Genomic DNA, 25,773 nt, shown 5'->3' with positions numbered 1-25,773 from the left:
GTGATTTCTGACTCAACATGGCGCTATGTGAAACAGTTTGTTTTGGGGGATGGGTTGAACTTTAGGTTTCTGTTGGGATTTAGATAATGGACTTGTATTACCCTAATCAAAGAGACTGCAATCTGTGCTCAGTTGCAGGTCATCAATATAAGTTCAAAAAACTCCTGAGAGTACAATTTATTTCATTCAGCGTCTCTCCAAATAGAAATCACCATGACTTAAAAACACTAATTATAAGGTTTTAAAAAAATAGTCCTATAAAGTTATATTGCCTTCGCTAGTATAGTTCTAAGACAGTGCTGGTGTCGTTCCTCCCTTAATTGTCTGTTCGTTATATTGGTTGTTGCAAAAATAGATCTGTGTGCATTTCTCTGGTTTCAGGAGCGAGGGGAGGAATGCGGTTCATGTCATCGTCAAATAACCTATGGGAATGTCAGGGTAGAATAGGTTCCCAATACACGCGTTTGTCGTATCAGAGTTGAAATGAGGATTGGTTGGGTGCAAAATATTTCCAGGACGATCGCTTGGATTTTATCGCAATATATAAATTTGCTTCAGACTGTTACAAAATCAAAGAAATTGCCTGCCACGAAAATTACATAGTTACATAAGGAGGAGAAGTTACTGATGTCAAATCCTATTTTATGAAGGACACAACGTACGTTTCGGAGTATGTACTTCATCAGGTGAATAAATAGTAATGAACATAATTGGATGCTTTTCAAAGACTTGATACATTGTTACAATTAGTGAGTGAGTGAGTATGGTTTTACGCCGCTTTTAGCAATATTCCAGCAATATCAGGGCGGTGTCACAATTAAATAGATGTAACAAAACAATTAAGGCTCATACTTTTAAATAAAACAAATATCTTGATTCGTATCTGTAGCTGAAAAATATCTAATATCCATACAAAATCCATGTACTTTATAAAAATCTGTCGATATCTTTTATTTGGTTGCGGCTCGTTCTCATCTATGCAATCAGTATTTATCTTCTTTATTAATCATTATACAAGAGTGGATGTTTAACCCAAAGTTGAACCCTTCCACGGTCGGACAAGATTCGTCACGAAAACATGAGACATATAAAGTATCCAATTTGTCCAAGCATTAAGTTGGTTAAACTTTACTCCAGCATAATCCTTGAAACTACACCCTCATCTCCAATACGCGCCACAAGGTTTGATGGCTGATTAAAATTTGGCAAATATTTTCATCTTTGCTCAAGCCATCTAAGCACAGACTAAGAACAACTCTTAGGGCAACCTTTATTTTGGCAGAAAATAAGCTAGTCTATGTTTAAAAAAACAACACTATTCATTCGCCGTAGCTTCCCCGGCCATAAACGGTGTTCTTTAAAATACCCTACTTTCAGTTTTGTTTGCATTTAAAATGAAATGGAAATTGTACAAAAACAGAGAGTTGATTTAATGAAAATATTATTGTCTTAGTTACTTTTATGACACTTCGGGCACGTGTTACCACCGTCAGGTATGTTTGTGTTACAAACAGTTACATTGGTGGCGGACAAAAAATGCGACCAATGAGCGACGTCGTTTCATTCACATCTCGTGAGGTGACATCAAAGGTGTGTTTACGTTGTTGTCTGCAAGGAAAGTAGTGTGTGTCTCGATGTCTTGAGTCGTTTTCTTGACTACCTGTGGATTTTACGAACCTAGGTAAGATTTAAATATGACCGTAACACCTTCATAGTACTTGACATTGAACTTGGTAATGTCTAAAAAAGCGTTAATGTACGATGCGATACAAAGCGTTAGATCAAAGTGTAAGGCTTAGCAGCGTTCCATGTTTCAAGTCTGACAGTGTCCTTCTGTCCGAGTCAACAGATTCTAAGACAAATATTAACCCACTTGGATCTTTGGAATGTTGTGAATGTTCTAGGGTTGTGTAAATAATGCATGTTATTGTATCACTTTAGAGGGTCTAAATCTTCATTTAAAAACACCTAAAAACCTTTGGAAAGCTTTAGGCTCAGTAAAAATCTACAGTGTCATCAGAACGCTCTGCCACTCTAGATGCATTTTGCAAGAGAAATGAACAACACTCTTAGATGCAGAAAGAAGATAAACGTCATCATGGTCTTATAACACCAATGACATATCTTTATTTATGAATCAGAAACAGATTGTTCTGCAAATAAATATTTGATGATTAGCATACCTATAATATTACTGATCTGGATCACAATCTAATTAGATCTATGGTTCAGCAGTTGCATTCAGGAAATAAATATGTCATACCACATATGAACAAGTTTGATTGGTACTCATTTGAAGTGTCATTTTACCTTTATCAACAATCAAAGTGATAATTGTTATATAAGTTTCTTTTCTGGAGTATTTTGTCAGTCTGCTCCTTTAGTCACTACCCCAAACCTGAATCTAAGAATAGAAAGATTTGGTAGGCCTGGGATGATACACCAACTGTGCGATCCGATACATATCACGATACCTTGCTCATGATCCGATACATATCACGATACCTTGCTCATGATCCGATACATATCACGATACCTTGCTCATGATCCGATACATATCACGATACCTTGCTCATGATCCGATACATATCACGATACCTTGCTCATGATCCGATACATATCATGGTACTTGCATGTTTCCATAGACAGGATGGCCAAATACCTGGTACACTGATAATATACAGTTGGCAGTTGCAAGTATGGCGCAATGGTTGGAAATATGTACGTTTTCACTTCTCATTTTCACTTGTAATTAGTGTTTGGTGTACCATTTATTAAAGAATACATTCAAGGTAAGAATCAATACTTTTTACTTAGTGTGCAATTGTGATCGATACTTGCATCGAGAAGTAAAAAATTGCGATCCACCGATGCATCGGTGTATCATCCCACTACTTGTATTTGGCCTTGTAGGCCTACATGTTGTAAGTTCAGCTTTATATTCTGTTATGGTCAATATGCTAATACTTAAATAATTTGAATTTGAACTTATGATAACATGGCACAGGTTCAGACGAGGAGACTCAAGGTCTAGCCACGGACTACACATTTGTTAAGTAGTCAAGCTTAGCTGTCTTAATATTTCATAATCGTGTGTTTGGATTTGAGCCATGATCTAAGGCAATATGATCAAAGAAGTTAACCTGAAACGGACATGGTAATAAGATTGTCAGGAAGATGGCAACAGGAAATTCTGAATACACATACCTCTGATAACACAAGACCAGATTTTGTACTCTTTCAACAGAATTGCTCACAGTATGATGTAAATAATATAAGTTATGTGTTTTCTCCCCTACTCTTTTGTGTTCACTGAACAAACTCCCTGAGGGTTAAAAGTCTTTATGTGAAACGTCCTTTACTGAACATACTGAAGGTAAAAATCAATAAAGATATGTACATTCCTCTCAAAATATTCTGGATCAGCATATGTATTTTGTAACAATCTATTGTCAAAGAAACCGGTACTGACAAATGAATTTAATGTTTGATAAAATATATTGACTATGTTAACTACAGAACTTGTTTATCATGATGAAATAATGTTGGTATCTATTATCTATATTTGTATCTTTCATGGAACTTTCGTAGTTGTCCCTCAACTTCCTCCCTTGTTCACAAAGCCTTACCCTTTTTGTTTCCGTATTCTGAAATGTTGATGATTTGTCAAAAATTCCACCACCAAATAACTCAATAATCACATGATAATGTAAACATGGTTAATGATTTTTAGCTCGCCAGACCGAAGGTTTTCCATTGTAGTATGAAAACTGTTATATTTATGGGAAACAACACAAAGTTTTGATAAATGAGGTGAGTTTGTATCAGATATTTAGTAGTTAACGACTGATTCTTAATGATGGGGAACAAAACCATTTAACATGTTTGAGCTTGGCTCTGACATGTTATTTTACTGTATATTGTGGTGTAAAAGGCAAGTTTTTCGTATCTATAATTAGGGTTTTTTCAAGGGGGGGTCGTCTTATACAGAGGGTTGGAGTGTTTTGATGGTTTTTTCCCCACCACAAATACATTACTCTGAGCATGTAACACCATAAATACCATGTCAACAAATGCGTACTGAAGTATGCAAACTAATCATGTAATTACACTGTCTGGGTATAAACCATGTTCATTCTATATCTGGACTTATGTTTGTAATCTGTTTTGATATTTTTATTCTAGAAAAGAAGTTTTGTGTCTGGATAATGGATATATACATATGTATATATATACAGGGGGGTCATCTTATATGTGGGGTCTCTTTATAGACAGCTATATACAGTATCTGTTGTTGCAGATCAGAGACATCTGACAGACCACTGGTCTAGCACAGTACAATCATTTATATATATACCAGAAATATGGTATCTTTTCTTCACCATACTTAACATGCTTAAAGGGGAAGTGTACACCCCAAAATCACTATCTTTCTTATTTTAAACAAAACACAGATTTAGAATTAGTTACATGTAGTATCAGTGTTTGAAAATATACACTCATTTTTCTCACAGTGAAAGTAGGAAGCTCATAATAAGTGTGAAAATGTCATGCCGTTATGAGGCCCTCATTTTTCGAGCTGAGTTATCCCCCTTGGATTATGGTGAGACAACATGGCATTTGATACATTGCTTGATCCGAAGAAGTTCCCTTGACCCATCAAGAAATCGCAAAACCACATGCTTATGAACCAACACGAGCAAGTTTCGTGGTATGGAAATGATGAAAATCAAGTGGAAACAAGAGAAGACCCACATCACCTGATGTGTCACCCGACCCTGATTCAACATCTACACAATTACCATGACAACGTGGTAAGAATAACACTTTGATGTGTGTATACCTAAATTACCTTTATGCTCATTATTACATTTTCAGGAGGGGAAATGTAGTATTCTAAGAGATTTTTGTCTTGCCTCGTGACCTGCATGCTTCATCAACTGGCCTAATATCCTGTTCCACATTGTTACGACCCTATTGCCGTTATCGGCATTGTCGTCAATCTAAGTTTGACTATTTTAGGTATAACTATTCCCACCACCTATAGGCTACAGATCAATGCTACTTGGCAGTATCAAGAAACAAATACGATCTGTCGCCAAACGTTGTATCAACAAGATTACACATTACCAGCTGATTACGAGAGCATTTGCTTTGAGTAACACGAAAATGGGGTACATCCCAATACGTTTCTAAATTTGGATGCCAAGTGGAAATGTACTGGGGAAAAAAAATTCTTTTTGATTTTTCCCCCATCTGAATTCAAAATAACTGCCATATTTTATGGATAAGTAACTGGATGTCTTACTTCACACCGGCACCAGCACCCGCCGAACAAAACTGTCCCCATTTGAAAGTGAAACTTTAGATCACTCCATCGATGTGTTTAAGTGTTTGAAACCATGCAGTTACTGCAGTAGGCCAATATGATTGGTTGGTTGGTTTGTTGTTTAACGCCGCACTCAGCAATATTCCAACTATATGACGGCAGTCTGTAAAATAATCGAGCCTGGACCAGATAATCCAGTGATTCATATCATGAGCATCGATCCACGCAATTGGGATCAATGACATGTATCAACCAAGCCTGACCACCCGATCCCGTTAGTCACCTTTTACGACAAGCATAGTCGCCTTTTACGGCAAGTATGGGTTGCTGAAGACCAATTCTACCCCGGAATCTTCACGGGTCTGCAGTAGGCCTATATGTGTTTAATAGATAATTGGTTATTGGTTTGTTCTGACAACCATTCATAGAAAATGCATTGCAACTTTGCAGGGAAACTATTTATCATCCATTATGAGGCCAGATTTAAAAAAAATTGTTTACAAACTAAAAGAATTATATGTTTGGTATATAATTAATAATTAAAAACAGTGGGTTGTTTAATTGAGTGGCCCAGATATATGTAAAATGTTTATAAAAAAAAGCTCCTTTACTGTCACTATCAATATATATAAATTAGATCTATCTAAGAAACTATAATTAAAACTTGTTGAAAATTCATAAAAAATATTTGAAATTGTTAATTTTTGTTTGGAAATTTGGACCTCTTGACCTGACTTTTTGGGCAAAACATCTGTAACAACCACCCCCTAAAACTCTGTCCTAACTCACTGGAAATAAGGGGCCCAGTTGTCTAAGGCGCCGCGATTCGCTGTGCAGAGTTGCGTCCCTTGGGCACTCCAGAAACCTATGATTGTGGGTTCGAATCCAGGTTCGCCCAGATTATGCTTCTAGGTTTGTCAGCACCATACCCGTGCTCGTGGGTTTCACCGAAGTGGTAAACGTCTGAGACCTGCATCACTTCTGGCTTTCCTCCTACATTAAGCTGACTTGCCGTGATATAACTGGAATAATGTTATAAGTGGCGTTAAACCCAACTCACTCACTCACTGGAAATAATCACATGCAGATCAACCCCATGACCTGTGTTCAGTATGTTCTATATGTTAACATATCTTATATCATGTCAGCGTTAGAAATGGGCACAAGTCCTGTAGTCCTTGCCAAACTGCCCAATAGTTTAGGTTTCATAAAGACTTGTAGAAATTTGCCCTTTTTAAGTGTTTTGCTATTTGTTATCATTATAAGGACTAGTGGAGTAAAAATGTTAGTTTCTATCACTGTCATGTGGTAAAAATTCAATTTGATAACAAAATGCAGTATGTGTACAGTATAACTCTGTTGTATATGTGCATAGAAATAATTAAACCATTGAGGTGATTGGAATAAATTATGTAAATTATGATATATATAATATATTAGATACTATATTATTATCATGCTACAATAATGTTACAGGTGCACTTGTTGTTACTGTGAGGGTATGCAGTCCAAAGCAGATTAGCTGTGCTGTCTGGATGCTGCTCCCTTCAGTAACAAGCTTGATACATGAACCTCTGACTGCTACATCTGCATCATCACTCACCTTGGCCACCACAAGGTTTCCCCCAGCAAATAGAGTATGTAGGCCTAATGCAATGAGTTGTTTACACCAGTGGACCAGTAAGAGTTGAACTAGACCTCAAATTTCATATGAAAGTATGCCCTGAAATCTTTGATAAAATTTGCTTTATGAATGTAATGCTGTGGCTCCAAATGAAGTGAGTGAGTAGGGTTTACGCAGCTTTTAGCAATATTCCAGCACTATCACAGCAGGGAACACCAGAAATGGGCTTCACATATTGTACCCATGTGGGGAATCGAACTTGGGTCTTCATCGTGACAATCAAATGCTTTAACCACAAGGCTACCCAACCACCCTTTTTTATATGAACACTTGAAATAAAGTTTAGAAAACAAATAACATGATTTACCTTCATCAGTTTATTTTATTATGCATTTGAAGATCTATCATGCAAAACAAACAAATCTGACAAGTAAATAACTCTCCAGTATCATAAATGTCTATTTGCGAGACAGTTATGAAAAGATATGTAACTTGTAAGGTTATTACTTTACATCAGTGATATTGAAACATGTCCACAATATTTCAAGAAGTATTCAAACCAATAATAAATACATCATGTCAGCATGATAGAAAACTATAAATTTTTTGGTTATTGTTTAATTATTAACATGGTATAAAAATTGTGCATATTTCATCAATATAAGTTGCTTCTTATAAAGTCATTCCTCCAGATTGAATGGCTAAAATATATATTTAAAAGGTATGATAGTTTTGTAATGTTTTGTATTTTGCGTCTAATAAAAGGCACTTTTTCATTTCAGAATCTTTGTACACCTCATAAACAAAAGGTTCACTTTTGTTGTCGAGGTGATTCGTGAACGATTTCCATTTGATGTTTTTACTGTTTTTTCTCTATGCTCACCATGCTCACTGACAGACTTTTTTCATTGAAATCTTGTTTTATGGTCTGTGACAACAATCAGCCTTTGCTGTTTCTTTTTATAAGTTTCTGTAATACAGGGTGGCTGATGCTGGATGAGGGAGTTGTTGGCAAAGGCGAAGCCCGGAGAAAAAGACTGAAGAAAATAGCACAAGCACTGGCTAAATGCTTAGTGGCAACTTGTTAGTGCACTGGTTGATTATTTCAAAAGTACAGTTCTCTTGTTGTCTGAAGCACTGTACCTCAAAAGACACACTAATATTTTATTACTTGTAGCTCTGATGAAAATAAACACAATTTGCACACAATGAAAATGGATCTCAATACCAGAAATTTCTTCTGACACTGATGGGGCAGGATACTCTCACATTTCGCAAACAACTGGTATCATCACTATTTGATAGTGATTCATAAACACATGCTCATGATTTAGTCAGAATCATACAATCGACTCTGTTTTTGACAGAGATTCTTATGAATATGGAAAGGGTTTTGTCACTTTTATTTTCTTCTTCTATTTTATCATTGATGGACATGAACAATTTTGTATGAATATTTGTAAAAATATTATGTACACTGACTAAGTAATTGTAAAAGTAGGTGGTAATAGTCATCAGCTGTGTCAGGCATGTCATACTATACATCGGTGCAGTATTGCATCATGAGTTTTTATGCAACGATATGATGCGCATTATGTTTTTGTCTGTATCAATACAAGATGATACACTTGCTGAAATACATTAATTTCTATTCGTTTAATGACCTCCCAGCGTTATTGTCAGTCAGATATCACTAGCTTGTCCTTTTGAACCTGCTCTCAAATATTTTATTGTCAAGAAGTTTCCAAGTGAATTGACGTAATTACATTTATCACAATAAGCATTGTTTTGAAGCCTACGTCTTGTGATACATATCTGATAATCGTATTGTTACCTTGCTGTATTGTTTCATCCCTAATATTCAATATTTATATAATGGCTGTACCATGTCTGAAACAAATACTACATATGCTAAAGAATATAGAAATTGATAACTGCACAATTTAAGAAAGTTGTTTACTAAGCAAACAATAGTATGGTTACCTGGTATTATAAACATGATAAAGGTAGCTTTTATCAGTCACAGATTTTTATCATTATGATCATGATATAGTAAAGACCTATTCCAAACATGTGATCATGATTAAGATATATATGAATTTGTCAGACTTCAAAAGTCTGTTTCCGTTCTTGGTTGAAACAGTTATGTTTATTGGAATGTTCACAATCTGTGAAATATTTGGTTGTAATCTGAAAAATAAAGTTAAGTCTAATCATGCTAATGGCAATTGCAAGAGATATTCCTGTAAGATCTTTCAGCCATAAAACCAACTGCCTTAGTATTCAGGATGGATAAACATGATACATTGTGGTACGCTATTCCCACTCTAGTACTTGAGTATTTTACAACCGAAACACATGGAGATTCTGGGTTAGAGTTGATTCCAGCAAACTATGCCGGTCCTAAGAGGCGACTTATTGGATTGGGTGTTCAGACTTCTTGACTTGGATGATTGCGTGTCATCCTCCCCTGATGGTGTGGACTGTTGCACACAATTTTGATAATATTAATCACTGGATTGTTTCCTCCAGATTCGGTTATTTACAGCCCAGTAATATTTAGCTGGTGTATTGCTCAGTGCGTTGATCAATGCTCATGATATCAATCACTGGATTGTCTGGCCTAGACTCAATTATTTACAGACCTCCGTCATATAGGAATCTTTTCGTGGCAAGAGAGTTAACTGACTAAAAAAGTCCAGTTTCCACCCTTGCCGAACTAGGCTGGAATTCCTTGGCTCGATCATAGTGCCACCAGTGGCTATTACGAGTTATGTCCCTTCTTCGCCTCTCCTATGGACCAATCAGATTCCACCTCTCGTATCACTTGCATTTACCTCAAACAAAATGGCAGCACTGAGTCAAGACTATCTGATCGATAATCAAGATCTGTATTGTGATAAAACAGGTCTTACATCGTGAAGTGCATCAAATCACCTTGATTAAAAACATGAAAAGATCTGTTGACAAACGAGTTGGCGGTACACATGCTTTGCAAATCCTGCAATTGACCGAAATCTGCAGGACAGTTTACTATTTCATGGCACGATTTTGATTGGACTTTTCATTTACTCGTTAGTCCAGCCAAAATGTAACTCCGTAATACCATCCTAGTTTGGCAAGGGTGGAAACTGAACTTTTAAAAGTCAGTTAACTCCCTTGACTCGGGGAGATGTCATATAGGTGGAATACTGCTGAGTGCAGCGGTAAAAACAAACAAAGCAGCGAAAATTAGTAGTGAAAACAAAAATATTTTCATCCATTGCACTATACTTAAAACTGCCAACTGTAAATCATCAAAATTTATTAGTTTGTCCTTACCTACCTAATTCATTTTCATAAGAATAAAATCTTTATCATGTGTATTCTGCTTCTATGCGTAATATAACCAATAAGTTAATATCAGAAATATTGGAGAAATAGTGGTCACCATGCAGCTGCCTACATGGTCGGTGCAATCTTTATTGTCCTCCCAACACTAAAACATCTTAATCAAGCTAAAAGCCAGCAGTCTGAAATGACGCCCAAGTTCTGCACCATCCCCATACCCTGCCCACAGCCATATAATATCCAGGAGTGCATTTCTTTGTATCAACATGATTAGAATCATTGAAATAATTACTGAAAAGTCTATGCTGATACAAATGTTACCATTAGATTATTATCATGTTTGTTGTAAAGGATATATTTTTCTGGAATGGAATGCTAGTGTGAGGCACAAATGCTGTTTTGTAATACTGTTCCAATTACACTGATTACTTGTGTATGTAGAATGCAAACAAGTAACAGAAATTGAAATCAAATCTGGTATTCATCCTGTTTATCAAGTCAATAAAAAGCCAACATTGCCATTACCAGCTACTTTGCTGTGTTTACATAATTAACGTTGCCTTAAATGAGGAGAATTAGACCTATCTGAATCACAGAATTATCATCATGTTTCCAATATGCCATGATATGTGTCAATACCAGTGTTTAAAAAGCTACTTGCCTCCTAGCCAAATGACAGTGACTTTTAAATTGGGTTAGTAACATTTCTGTTAACCTGGCCAGACTTTCTGGTTGAAAGTTCTAGTCAGTGCATACTGTATTCGACGTAATAAGCGCCCGGGCGCTCTCAAAATTAGAAATAGGGGGCTCTTATTATAATACAATTTTGGTGAGAGAAAAAACAGAGTTGAAAGATTGTAAATTTCATAGTTTATGCTGACAGGGTGAAATGATTCAAAAGAAAAGTATGTGCATATCATACTTGACAGATATATTTTCCAGAATTTAATTGCCCATAATTAAGGGTGCATATAACACACGAGTGCATATTATACACGAACAAATAAGTCTTGTGTACATTGATCAATCTGGGATTGTTCACAAGCCGCTGTAGGCGCTTATTAAAGCGGGGCGCTTATTACGTCGAATACAGTATTTATTTCCACAAATCATCAAGTCAGTTAAGGCATCATTTAATGTCAAGGTCTGTTGTCATTTTGTTTGGAAACCCACATGAAGTAAACTGGTTTTTGCTGTACATTGATGATCATGATTGTGACTAATATACATATACATGCGTAATAAGCGAGGCATGTGAAAGTCTGAGAACCAACACAAACATCAGACAGACATATTGTGCCAAGTAGCCAATCAGCCTTGCCATAGTTTAGTGTAATGATCTCAAGACTATTTTAATACACATCGCAAATGGCGGCCTCCACATGACAGTTTGAAATTTAGGTTAACACAAAATATTTAGGCAGTACACATATAGCCATTAATTAAGGCTAGTAAAATTTAATGAGGGCTTGCACGTATTTTGTTGACAAGTCCTCCTGGCCAGTGACCTTTGGAAACTAATCATGCTAATTCATATACTGATCGATACATGTTGTAATACATCCACTGTGTATTGAAATAAATCTCTATTTCAATATCAGTATATCACATATACAATTACATGTCTCATATTCTGAATAATCACGATAATGTGCATATGCATTCCATGGCTTCTGTTGATTTGCACTCAACATCTTTGTTATTTCTTAGCCCTTTTTTTTTCACTCACTCAACTGAAAGTCAAGTGAGCTTATGTTATGGGATGTTGTCTGTCTGTCTGTCCTTAACTTTTACATTTTCTCTGAAAGTACGAAGTACCATGCCTATTTAGGTGAAACTTTGTGTCTTCACAGAATTCCAATCTGATTGGTGGCCATATTGCAAATATCAGTTTTAGCCGTTACTCCTGACATTTCTGCATGTATCAGTTTGAAATTTGACATCAGCAAGCATACAACAGATAACAATGATACATGTGTGTTGTAATACAATAATTAAAAAGGAAATATTTATATTGTTATGTTATAGGTGTAGTTAGTAGTGGGGCCTAACAAATATGGTCCATTTTCGGAATTTTGATCATAATCCAACCTGTACAGCATAACATATGATGTTAATGAAGTGAAAAGCTTTCATCATTGTTCATGGGCAATAAAATTAAGTAAGAGCAAATTGGTAAAGTTTTATAATTCTACACCAGATAAAGGAGAACAAGTTCAAGCAGGGCTAAACAACTTCACTGATGGTGGGTTTGGCCAATTTGACAAGTGTGTCAGTTTGCATGGCTGGTCAAAACCAAAACAGCCATTGCTTCGGCCAAGAGCCTATGGCCCACAAAGAAGTTTTCACATTTACCATGCTCTTAAACAGCTTCTCGTTTGAAACTTTTTAATTGATGAAGCTCAAATTTAGCATGCATGTTCCTTTATATGAAGACATTGTATGGTGTCCCAATCAGTGTGATTTTATTGTGAATTTTCTCTGTAACGTGTAAATATTGAAAAAATCAAATTTTATGAAAAGTATAAGAACCACAAGCACAGGGCTCAAACTTTGTGTGAATGTTATGATTATTAGAAGATCCAAGTTTGTTCAAATCATCACTATGTGTGCTCAATGTTCTTTTTGTTCACAATGTTGCAAACATACTTCTGTTTCTCTTTTCTCCAGAGTCAACTTGTTCATATGTCAGTTGAGCATTATGAGCTACAGTCTCGTGGCACCGTCTTTCTCTCATTTTTTCCATGCTAATCTGATGGCAAGCTCAGTGGCCAAACAGTAGTCAGACTTGATATGCAACAGATCATATGGATAGCTGAAAACAACCTCCAGGTTTATCTGTTTATGTCTGCTATTTGACACATCATGGTATTTGAGAGTTTTTTTGGTTTTCTGAAAATAGTATCTCAACATGCTCAAGAGGATAAAAAGTCTGAAAAGTGTTTGAGATCTAGTGAGCACAACAGTTGAAACTGTTGACCACATGCATTGTTTGAAAAGACAAAAAAACAAGCGATAGAATTGAGAAAATTGATCCGAAGTATTGAATGAAGAAATATGTTTCATGACTAGTTTTAGTGGTGCAAATCTTGTCTCTCTTAGTGTTTATACAAGCCATGATAAGATCCCTAGTTATCAGGTCTTATGGACAGCTCTAAAACACTGCTTCATCTCAGTATGCTAAAGAAAGGATGTTCCCCACTGTGACCATGGTGACAGTCTGGTGCCCATTTATAGCCTTAATGTTGTAAATAATTCTGTGTGTGAAATTTTAAGCATTGTTTTTGTATAATCAGGATAATTATCAAATGTTGGAATGATGACATTATAACATTTCAGTTAGCAGACAAACATTAAGACCCTCAAACAACTTGAATTAAACTGGGACTACCAATTTTGTAATCTTTTAACAGTATTTGACACTTTCCAACATATGTCAGTACAACTGCATGGTATCTACTGGTCCTGTAGGATCTCTCTACTAGACACAATGGTCCTCAACAAAAAGGATTTTAAAAGGCATTACCTCATTCTGAAATTAGAATGAGAAACCAGCCAAGAAGGTAACCACTGTACCATGCAGGGTTGTTCAGGTTGCTGCATTTGCTAAGAGTTGATCTGTTGCTGATTTCAAAAGTCATTTAAGAATTAACTTTCACTTTGTGTGAGTTCATTGGAGTATGAACCTTCATAGTGAGGACCAAACTGTATGAACGTCGGAGCTTGCTACGACGTTCATACAATGTTTGGCCCTCACTCTATGAACTCACACAAAGTGAAAGTCAATTCTTATAATTTTTTATCACAATTTCTTACCTCAAAGGATGTAGGCCAAGATCTAAACACAATTTTATTTAGTACATGTGACTTCATGTTTACACTGACAGCCATACAACAACCAGCTATATCATGGAGTAAAATAGTTCCTCTAAAAGAGAGGTGACATGAGCGTATGGATGCACAACTTGCTCCTCAGAAACATCTTACGCAGCACATGTGTTCAAATCATATCCTCATTAGATGAGAAAGTTCTGTAAAGAACTATCTCAGTAAGTCAGTCACAATGACAGCGCGTCGTAATACATTTACATCAAGTACAAGACCTCAAAATGACCGACATGATAAACGAGACTTCATTTCAAGAACACGGTCTCATGAAAAACGTATGAACATCAAATTGTGTCATTCATACACTTATGAACGTCATTTTTGCGGCCGTGACCGACCTCTAGTCCAATGGAAAAGCCGTACATCGTGTAAACTTCAAATTAAAAAATTATACAAACTTAAATTCCTTTGTTCATCCCCAGAATAACACTAGACCACCGGACCACCATCTATTTCATTTTGACTCGTCCTTAAAACATGTTTTAGACTCGGACCAGCAGACCCAATAGTGTCAAACACTGCTCTATTAATGTGAAATACTATGGTAATGGAACATGATTTTTTAATTTGTCAAGTTACTCAAATATCGTCACAATCATGGTCCTGATGGTGATTTTTAGATGGTCTATGGTCAACGTAACCACCAAGAAATTGAAACTAATTTTCAATTTTAATCCTCCCAACTTTTTGTCAACCTATTGTGATGTCATCCTATTGTTGCTAGTATTCATGCACTTAGCTTTCTGAGAGAAAGATTAATAAATATCCTTTTAATATGCACCTAATGTTGATTTTTGACTGGTTAAAAGTCACAATGTTTTACATGACAATTCCATAATGTGTATTGAACAGCAATCACACATATTATGTTTAGTATTGTTGCCCACTGTTTTCCCACTGAGCCACTGGTACAGGTGATGCTGCATGTGGTCTTTCTCTTGCCCACGGTCATCAAATTCCTTTTATACCACACTTACTGTATTATTTCACTATAAGGTATCCCAATGTTTTTTTATTCTGTCTGATATTTCTTGCATTTAGACGGTTCACAAGGTTCCTCAATTTGGGTTGAAAATGTAAAATTGTAGCAAGGGTAGAGCAAAGACTAAAATCAAGGAAGAGTGTTTTAACTATAACTTAACACATTCACTTGTCATTGAGGTATCGCTGTAGAATGAACAATACTCTACTGATACAGTAGCAAGCAATGGGGTTATGTTGGTGTAGGGGTTAGCTTGATTAATACCTAACTGATTATAGTGTTAGCTGTTGAATTATTGTCCAGCAGATAATGTATTTGGATTAGGCTGTGAACATAATAACATTACAATGAACCAACAGGTCTTGTTCCGACACATTCTCTTAGGATCAATGTAAAGTCACCTTAAATGGGGTCATTTGAGTCAGTGAGGAAATGTACATCAAATTTGAGTTGATCAATTGTGTTGTCTTCTTGTTATCTCAGTAAGTATGTTAGAATTGATGTATTTTTTTTGCAACTAATGCTGAAAAAGAAGGTTATGATGGCAGCTGCCAAATGATGTTAATCACTGTTCAGATAATTCAGGTGGCCATTACTCTTCCTTTGGGCCATTACATTAAAAATATATTTATTTCAACTCTCATGTACAGTAAACCTGGAAATATCATTATGTGAAATGGTAATAGATCATATGCTTGTTATTCAAGATATAGCGTATTGATTTTGTCTGTATTGCGAAGCTGTAGTGATTTTTGAGACTGTTAGTAACAAAAAGTTAATGTCAACATGTACATAATACAGACAGTATAAGACATGTCCATAATTGCTTAGTGTGTATGCATTAGATAGAAAAACAAAGAAACTTTGTATGATAATAGTAGTAGTAATAAACAACGATTACTAGTTATACTCAGTAAGTGTAGGGTTCACCATTCCTTGGTTTTATGTGTCTATGGTGAAAGTCATAATGATGAATGAAACCATTAATAATTTGAAAAGTAATTAATTTTAATTATTTTATTTTGAATGGTTAAGGATGTAATACAAATTAATATAAACAAGATAAAGAAGAGTATTTTGAGATCGTAGCTACTGTCTTTTTCTTATACCGGTATATATATTTATGAATAAAACCCCAACGTGTTCAGTAGTTCTTAGATCCATTTACTCCGCTAGTAATTTAACTCATTTACAAGCTCCTTCAGCCCATATGCAAAACGGATACATAGTGCACATCATTATAATGATTATTAATCATTGAATGTTGAATAAATATGAAGCATAATAACTTTGACTTAGTAAGTAGGACTTTGATATTTTCAATTTCAGATAGTATGGACAGGTGAAGTGAGACAATATTAGCGTCAGCCATGAGTGTGGAGAGGCATCTTTCAGGCAACAATGCTGGGGACATGTGTGAGGGGTTTGAGTTCCAGAAGAAGGTCTCTGACCTCCAGGAACAGAGCCTTGGCCCACTGAAGGAGGACCTGGTGGACTGGCTGGGCAAGACATTATGTAAGTTAATTATACCCGAACATTTGTACACAAATATTACCAGGATTACATTACCATTAAATACCATACCATCTAGGTCGATTTCTAGAAGTCTCCTGACTTCATTAGCCATGATTAGCATTTATCAGTCCCAATTTGTCCAATTTGAGGCATGCATCAATGGGTTTTCTGCTGCTCACCACATCACATTTGACTGACACCTGAGAAAGTGTTCATCCCTTAGAGAAAAAGAGACATTTTCAGAACAACACCAGCTATATCAGAGATAAATAAGAAGCAGTTGTACCCCTTTCTTCTTCATTTGGATTACATCTTATTACATAAGCATGTTAAGCTGGTTTATGTGTTTATTTTCCAAGTGATTGTCCTGTTTGCAAAAGTAGCTTTATCACTGGCTTCATTTAATAATCATCATTTAAACCATGATTTCCAGGAATGTATTTAATAATTTTGTCTGAATCTCTATCATGTGTCTATGATAAACCAGGAATGTATTTAATAATTTTGTCTGAATCTCTATCATGTGTCTATGATTTTGCACATACAGTGATAGAAATTGGCACTAGTCCTATAGCCCTTGCCAAACTGCCCAATTACGTTATAAGGACAAGTAGACATTGGCCATTTTTTAAGGGTTTTGCAAAATTTTGTCATTGAAAGGACTAAGGGACTAAAATGTTCTACCACTGACATGCCATTTGCACTTAAACTTTTGAACCCTGGACTTATTTACTGTCACTAGTAATCATTAAATCTATCTTGTCTCTCTCTTTTTTTTTTGTGTCTCTTACAAATCTGTGGTGGTAATTTATGCAAAACAAATGATACAGGTTTGTTTGTTTTTTAGTTATTTGTTTAGCATTGATATCATGGTCAAGCATATTGTAATTGGTCATAAGACCCACATCAACTTTGAAATAATCATTATGATGGGAATTAGCTGTTGCAAACTTCATGATCACTGCATTGATGTGATAGAAACATAATGTGTCAAAGAGGATTACATTGAACAGTTTAGCAGTGTTGTGAAACTTTTTCTTTGCAGCCATTGACTTGTCTACAGACACCTTTATGACTGTTCTAGACAATGGGGTCTATTTGTGCCAGCTTGCAAAACTCATCGAAAGCAAAGCACGGGAGTGTTTTGCTGAAGGAAAGGTCACTGAGGTAGTGAAAGGGATTTGCCATATTTCATTTGTTAATACTATTAGTTTTGTCCAGACACGTGAAGATCCGGGGTAGAATAGGCCTCCAGCAACCCATGCTTGCCGTAAAAGGCGACTATGCTTGTCATAAGAGGCGACTAACGGGATCGGGTGGTTAGGCTTGCTGACTTGGTTGATGCATGTCATCAATCCCAATAGTGTGGATCAATACTCATGATATGAATCACTTGTTTGTCTGGTCCAGACTTGATTATTTACAGAACGCTGTCATATAGCTGGAATATTGCTGAGTGCTGCGTTAAACAACAAACCAACCAACCAACTTGTTTTGTCCATGTTTACACCTTCTAAATAGTAGGGGTGGAATGATACATTGGTTTTCATGCGATGATACGATATATGATACATTATTTACTGTCAATACATGATCATACATTTGCTAAAATGAATTACTTACTACTCATTTAATGAGTCCCCAGTGTTGCAAATATTGCAAAATGTGTTGTAATATCACTACTAAAACTAGCCGCTATGAACATATGTGTCTACAGCTTGCTTTACCTTATGGACCTGCACAGAAATATTCATTGTCAAGAAATTTCCACACCATTTTAACGTAAATATGCATATCACGATATATATCATGACCTATATATTGTGATACTAATCATATTGTGACCTTCCTGTATGGTTTCATCAATACTAAATATGTTGTTTTCTATAAAATATGCACAATATGGTATATGGGAAGGAAAGCGGATTTTAATCATTCTAATCACTAAATTACGAGCTAATCATGTAACATCATGTAATATCGATACCCAGGAAGAAATAAGAACAACTATTTATGATTTATGTAAACAAACACTGTAAACAGTTTTATCATGTTTATATTGCAAATTTTTAAACATTAACCATTGTTAACATTGTATGACTGTGATGAAATTGAAAAAAATTGATTCTTAGCAAATTTACTTTATGAGATGTATAGCACTCTGAGGTAAGTACCATGGAGTTAACTAGTCCTAACTTGTATTAGTTTCAGCAGATACCATATGGACTAGAATAAGCTGATCTTACTATAGCAGTAGAAATTATATTAGACTATGACTAGTGGCTAAAATTGCAGACTGATGTAAGTCTTATTTCATTTTTAATTACTCAATATTTGTTCATTTTAGGACATGTATACATCATTTTTTATTTCTTGTCAGAATAACACTGGGTATTGAAGAAACACTCCATAATTAGGATGATATGTTTCCCAAATCAAAATACTGTAAAATGCTCAACGAATGATGAGTATTCAACATGTTAAACATGACCATAACTTTTTAAACATATTTTCATATTGATTAAACCATGTTAAGCAGATATCTTTTTGTGTTAAAAGGTTGATTCAATTATCTCTGCAGCCCCTTCCCAAGATGAAGTTGAAATGCAACAACCGGGCACAGTCTGGAACCTGGTTTGCCAGGGACAATACAGCAAACTTTCTTCAGTGGGGCAAGGAGTGGGGTATGAAAGATGAATGTCTCTTTGATACAGAAACACTTGGTGAGTATACCCAAATGGTGTTGTGTAGTGTGTTAGTATATATGTTTGAAATACCTGCCTGTCCTTTATGCTGTGGCCAGTAGTATTTGAAGAGAACTGTAAGCATATATTCAGCATGTTCAATTCTTGTCTTCTGTTTCCCTGACATGGTAGTAATCATGGAAAGATAGTTCCATATTCATGTTGTTTCATAGTTTGTGGCTGTATTTGTGATTCCGATGTGAACTTCACTTAGAGAATATATATTTTTGTCATGGTTTCACTACTTACTTAGCATAGTTATTCCCCCCGTGTCAATGGAAATTGGAAAGAAGGATCCTCTGTGTCCAGATTGCCTAGATTATCAATTTACATTTTCCACCTCTGATCTGCACAAATGTAAAATTGGTGCAAGCTGTGCTTAGTGTAAACATCTTTCTGAAGATCAATTTCGTATCTACCTTCACAAGTGTCATAGGCACAAAATGAATTGGCATTCAAAATCTGTGATTCTGATAAAAAGGAGACAAGTCCAATTCTTCGTCTACACCCACGGTTGCATCAACTGCCACCAAGAAGAAGACCAGCAAGCCATGACCACCATTCCCATTGTTGTCCCTACAGAGTCCTCCTTGCCCATGCTCTCTGTGCCCGGTTGTTGCATTTCAACTTCATCTTTGGAAGGGGCTGCAGAGATTTTTCTCAGGGATGATGTTACCATGAAGACGGGAACTGTTTTCTACATCAACAACACTAGCTTCCTAGGATGTGTGCTTGGTTATTTCCAGTGGTCCCTCTGACACTAATCTGTCGATTGTCACTACCGATCCTTCTACCGCTCTTTCAAACATTATCTCACTCTCGGACAATCGTCTATCCTCTCCTATGGGCGTTTTCATTCACTCCCTCAACATTGTTGAACGTGGGTTCCACTTATAGTTCTAAAGATGAACAGGGTTCGTTGTCTACGATAGTTCGCCAGGATCAAGATTGATCTCTCTCCTCACCAGCGTCTCACGGCCCTATAGAAGTTTGTGAGACGGATCGTGATCCCAAGGCTCGGCACTCTGATTTGACTTCCCAATCTCAGGATTGATCCACACACGATGACTACTCTAAGGATGAGCACTCCCATGATCAATGTCCAAGTTTATGTGATCGTCGCTCAGGATCGGGTCACCGTTCTCAGGATCTCTTCACCTACAGATCTTCCAGTGGATCTGCCAATTACACCACGCTCTGATATTGGTCGCGCCCCATGCCTAGACGAAAGAAGATGTCTTCCAATTTGAGACGACCTTCTATAGCCTCACTCCCAGTTGCTCCATCCATCGCTCGAAATGCTCAATCTTTAGGTTTTGTGCATTTTGTTCCAAGATCCCTTGTCACAAGGCTATTCCAAGAGGGTAGCGAAGACCATTACAGAGGCTCACCGCTCTGCTACCAAACGTGGACTTTTGAGGCCTTTTGTTGCGCTCGTGACATTTCCACTCACAATGCTGCTTTGCTACAACAGACCACGCTGTGATCAACTCTGTCATTGCCACTACCACAGGATCAAAGGTTTCCACCCTTGCTGAACTTCAATCTCTCATTCGGTCCTACAAATTGGCGGACCAGACCTCCCGCAGGGGATCTTAATGTAATCCTTCACCATTTGACTTGTGTTGACTACGAACCATTTGATGATGAAGAATTCAAGTTTGTCACTTCCAAGACTGTTTTTATACTGGTCCTTGTGACTGCTGCATGTATGATAGAGATCCATGCTCTAGATGTCAAACCCGGATCCAATTTTCCAAAAATAGAAATGTTTTTGTGGGCCTTCGTTGGGGTTTGTGTCGAAGAACCAGCTTATGGGTCAACCTGATCAGCTTTTTACAATCCCATCGCTTGCCTCCATCTTGGGCCAAGAAGATCTCTTCCTATGTCTGGTGAGCGCACTCCAAATAGACTTAATAGCTGCAAGTTGACGTCATCGCTCCCGGAAGAGTGGGTTGCCTCCACCTGTTGCATCTAATCCACATGAAACTCGGGCGTAAACACTGTAATTGCACTCTTTCAACCATCATGGAAGGGTGCTTTTGGAAGGTGGACACAACTTATACTTAATAAAACTGAAAACTATAACACCTAAGTTCTTGTCGTTTATGGCGCTATTCAATGTGTTAAATATTTATATATTTCAATCAGCTTCCTTCTGTAAATCTCATGGTTATATTTTTGACAGGCTTGGGTTTCTGCGCCCACTTTCTAACTGTTGGATAAATACAGAGTGTGAGATAGGATAGGTTTATGAATATCCTTTCTCACAAGCTATGTGCAACCTGACCATCCCAGCAGCTTAGCTCGTCTAGCCTGTTAGCACTGACGAAAGAGAATGATATGGATAGACACGTAGGTCGTGCAGGTCACTTTTGCGCGAGGGTTATGTGCATGACCCATATGTTGGGGTAGTGACCATAGTGATGCAAGGTGTGTGTTCGGATGAATTGTTTTTAGAAGCTGGAAACTTTTGTTCAAGGGTGTTTCCACATAGAATCTAAAAAGAAATGCATAGTGTGAGATTCCAATTTCATTTAGGGAAGATGGCCAGTTGGTGATTCCTGAATGTATTGCAAACCATTCTTTTCAGACCATTCTTAAGAAAACTATGAACTTTCTTTGCACTGTTGAGGGGACAAGCGCAGATACCGAATTTTGGAAAAGGATGGATGCATATCGTGATTTTGCAATTTCCATTCTCGTGTATAATATTTGTCCAAATGAGTTAGATTTTTAGCACACACAACAACCAATAAAAAAGTCCTGAATGTATAAATGTTTAGTATTCTTAAAAATGCAGGGTGTGAACCACTGCAACCCATTCTGGATCTAAATGTAGAGCCTTGATTGCTTGCTGGAGTTCCTTTGTTTGACTTCTTTGAAGATGTTGAACTCAAATTAATGTAAATGTGTCGTAATCTGTCTGCATCATTGTGATCTTATCAAAGGAACATTTCTGCTGGGATGAAATGAATGGCTTGAAAGACTCTTCAGAATAGTAATCACTGTAACTGATATGTGTAGATATTGTTGATCTACACAAGGTCTTCAGACTGGCCAGATTATGATGAAAGGGGAATAACTCTGTTGGAGAAGTGATGAAATGCCTTTCCTTGGCATGATACTTTATGATGATGCTTTATTCTTGATAGCATACTCAAACTGTCACACTAGTCGATCTTGTGGCTTAGATTTGAAATCACTTTGAATGTTGGATTGTCACCACTTATAGTCATGATAGTGGAGGTAATGGATGTGTGTACACAAACTGTATAACCGATGACCATAGTCATGTAATACATTCAGGATATTTGTAAATAATTCGTGTGAAATAAACAATTCATATATGATATATGGCAAATGGTAATTTCATGGTAAGTTTTAAGGGCTGTTGAGATATTATTACTCTTCATTCTATAAAAGTATTGAAGTTGTATTGATAAATATGCAAAATAAATTCAATATTAATTTAAGCTAGTCATATTTGTACACAGTGATTCCAAAGCCATTCTTTCAAGACACCCATGTACATAATAAGTAGTGTCCTGCACTTGGCTATACAGACACTGAAAATATTACAAATGAGTTATTATTCAGTTATATAAACGTCATGAGATAGATACATTTATTATATGTGGCACTTAGCATGCTTATGTAGTGGGCACCCGTAAAGACCTGGATTAGAATAAATCTTCAGCAACCCATACTTGCCCTGAAAGATGACTATGCTTGTCAAAAGGGGCGACTAACGGAATCAGGTGGCCAGGCTCGCTGACTTGGTTGTGTGTGTCATGATATCCTAATTGTGTGGATCGATGCTCATGATATCAATCACTTGATTGTCTGGTCTAGACTTGGATTATTTACAGACCACTGTCATATAGCTGGAATATTGCTGAGTGATGTGTTAAACAACAAACAAACAAACAATATATAGTGAGTTACTGTCTCTTTGAACATACATTTTCAACATGATCAGTGCACTATGTATCATTGCTCATTTGAATCAGTATCACACAAGAAGGAGAAGCCAGTGATAGTATGTCTCCTTGAACTGGCTCGTCTGGGCTACAAGTATGGACTGGAGCCCCCAAACATCATCAAGATGGAGAATGAGATCAAACACGAGGAGGAGGATGAGGAGGATGAGGTTGATGCACTGCCACAGAAGACCATCGAGATCGTTGAAAAACGTCCAACCAAGGCTGCTGCACCTGCAAATAAGAAGCCAGTAAAGCTTGATTTGGATACAGAGGTAGGTCAGCGATAGAAATTGGCACTAGTCTTATAGTCCTTGCCAAACTGCTGAGTAGTTAAGGTATCATAAGGACTAGTAGACATATGCCATTTTTAAAGGTTTTGCTATATGTTATCATTATAAGGACTAGTGGACAAAAAAATGTTGGTTTCTAACACTGTAGGTATATTAGGTAATAAATAATAATTTCTGGTATCACATGGGTGCTGCCAGATTGGTGTTGTTTTTAGTGAAATTCACAATATCATTATGTAGTTGTTAATTTTTTAACTGTTCACAAATGAACTCTGCAACACTGCTTCATTCAATGTGAAACTAGCTACACTGATTAATTAGATAAGTTTTGTTTCAAACTTCTTTTTCTAAAATTGAAGAAAATTATTTTAAGATTGTATTTCAACACATGAGACGTAAATCAAATAGAAATGTGCAGCGTGTGTGGTAGACCAATAGCCATTTTTGAGTGTTTATTAGTTGCTCTATGATAGAGTAAAATGTATGATAGATGAAAGTGTACCCGGTACTTGACTATTTGTCTGCAGCTATATAAAAATAACCAATACTGTCTGTGACCACCAAAGGTCCAGCCAAGTAAAATTTGTCTAGTAATCTGTCACATAAATCTGGTGTTTGGGCTAGCAGACTGCCAGATATAACATCTGATATTTTTGTTGTTCAGGTTAGACGTATTGCAACAAAATGTCGATGTCAGCAGCATGTGAAGAGGATCAGAGAGGGGTTGTATAGTATTTTTGGGAAAACCATTTTCATCCGAGTGAGTATAAAAATATTTACTTCTTTGTTGTAATTACTTATTCATACACACCCATGCATTGTGCATGTTAAGCTAAGTACCCTTACTTAAATTCCAGGTTAGAATAGGTCCCCAGTATCCTATATTGTAGTAATAGGCGAGACTAACTGGATCAGGTGGTCAGGGCAATTACTTGATTACATGTCATTGTACATTGACAATGTGGTGAATTGCTCATAATATCAATCACTGGATTATTTTGGCAAAAATTCATTATTTAAAGGCCACCAACATTTAGTAGGAATATTGCTGAGCGTGGCATTGAACAATACAGACATTATGTTATTACCTTGTCTCCAATGTAGATTTGTGTCATGTCAGTGTAATATCCTTATTTCTCAGCTCCTGATGGACAAACATCTAATGGTCAGAGTTGGAGGGGGCTGGGACACTCTAGAACACTATCTCATCCACCATGACCCATCACAAGTGTACACCTTCCACCGCTCCAACAGCAGGGACAACATCCTCGACAATGTAGATGGGGACCGCTTCCTCTATGTCAGGGGCAAGTACAAGAAGTGATAGAAGTGTGGTACAGAACATGCAGCAATTACCTCCCCTACCTTGCCCCTCTAAGTTAAGCCCGTTGAAGACAACCATTCAGGGCCCCATTCCACACATGATGTTAGCAGTATGGTTGTCATAAGTTTATGTAAAAGTATGGGAGTTATGATCATCTTAGCACTGTGATCACTTTAAAAGAGCTCTCTTGTCATACACTGTGATATCCATTCTAGCTGATGTGTATTGTCACTTACAGATTTAACAAAGTGGTAATTCATAGTATTAATTAGCCAAGTTCAAATCCTGAGGAACTGTAGCATGTATTATTGTTCATATATGAATGTATGACAATTTATGTTAGATTGATAGAACAACTGTTTTTTAAGGCCCATTGTTAGAGTTGTCTGCATGTGACTTGCTCATTTCAGTATTAGAATCCATGTGTGAAGAAGTTATGTCCAAGAAGTTTTGAAAAGTATTTTTGTACTCTTCATAAAATACTCAATGTGATGCCAGGGTAAAGGTGCCCTTGTGTTGGACTCATGTTGTCAGGTTATGATCTGACAATAGTTGAAGTTGCAAAAGGGCTGGGTAAGAAAACATGCTTTAGCATGAATTGTTGTTTGTCATAACTGTTGCTAATGATAAAGTACACTTAGCTCATTACCTAGATCAATCCCTGGTACTAAAACTGATAGTCATGATGGCGACTAATCCTATATCTTGCTAGCTTCCTACAGGGGCAGGACTTATATATTTGCGTTGACATGCCAGACAAC

The 25,773-nt window shown here is 36.6% G+C and overlaps 1 protein-coding gene across 1 annotated transcript; it reads left to right on the top strand.

Moving 5' to 3' along the window:
• The first annotated feature begins 1,592 nt into the window (after positions 1-1,592).
• Positions 1,593-25,514, top strand: LOC139474526 (growth arrest-specific protein 2-like). The gene is made up of 7 exons (XM_071257578.1): positions 1,593-1,681; positions 16,483-16,668; positions 17,714-17,835; positions 19,250-19,391; positions 23,426-23,670; positions 24,353-24,448; positions 24,830-25,514. The coding sequence occupies exons 2-7, from the start codon at positions 16,524-16,526 to the stop codon at positions 25,010-25,012; spliced, it is 933 nt and encodes a 310-aa protein (XP_071113679.1). The 5' UTR covers positions 1,593-1,681; positions 16,483-16,523; the 3' UTR covers positions 25,013-25,514.
• Positions 25,515-25,773: the final 259 nt, after the last annotated feature.

The sequence above is a fragment of the Haliotis cracherodii genome, unplaced genomic scaffold (assembly GCF_022045235.1).
Source record: "Haliotis cracherodii isolate W230 unplaced genomic scaffold, xgHalCrac1.p SCAF_3, whole genome shotgun sequence".
Taxonomy (NCBI): Eukaryota; Metazoa; Mollusca; class Gastropoda; order Lepetellida; family Haliotidae; genus Haliotis; species Haliotis cracherodii.
This window is presented reverse-complemented; position numbering and strand designations above follow the sequence as displayed.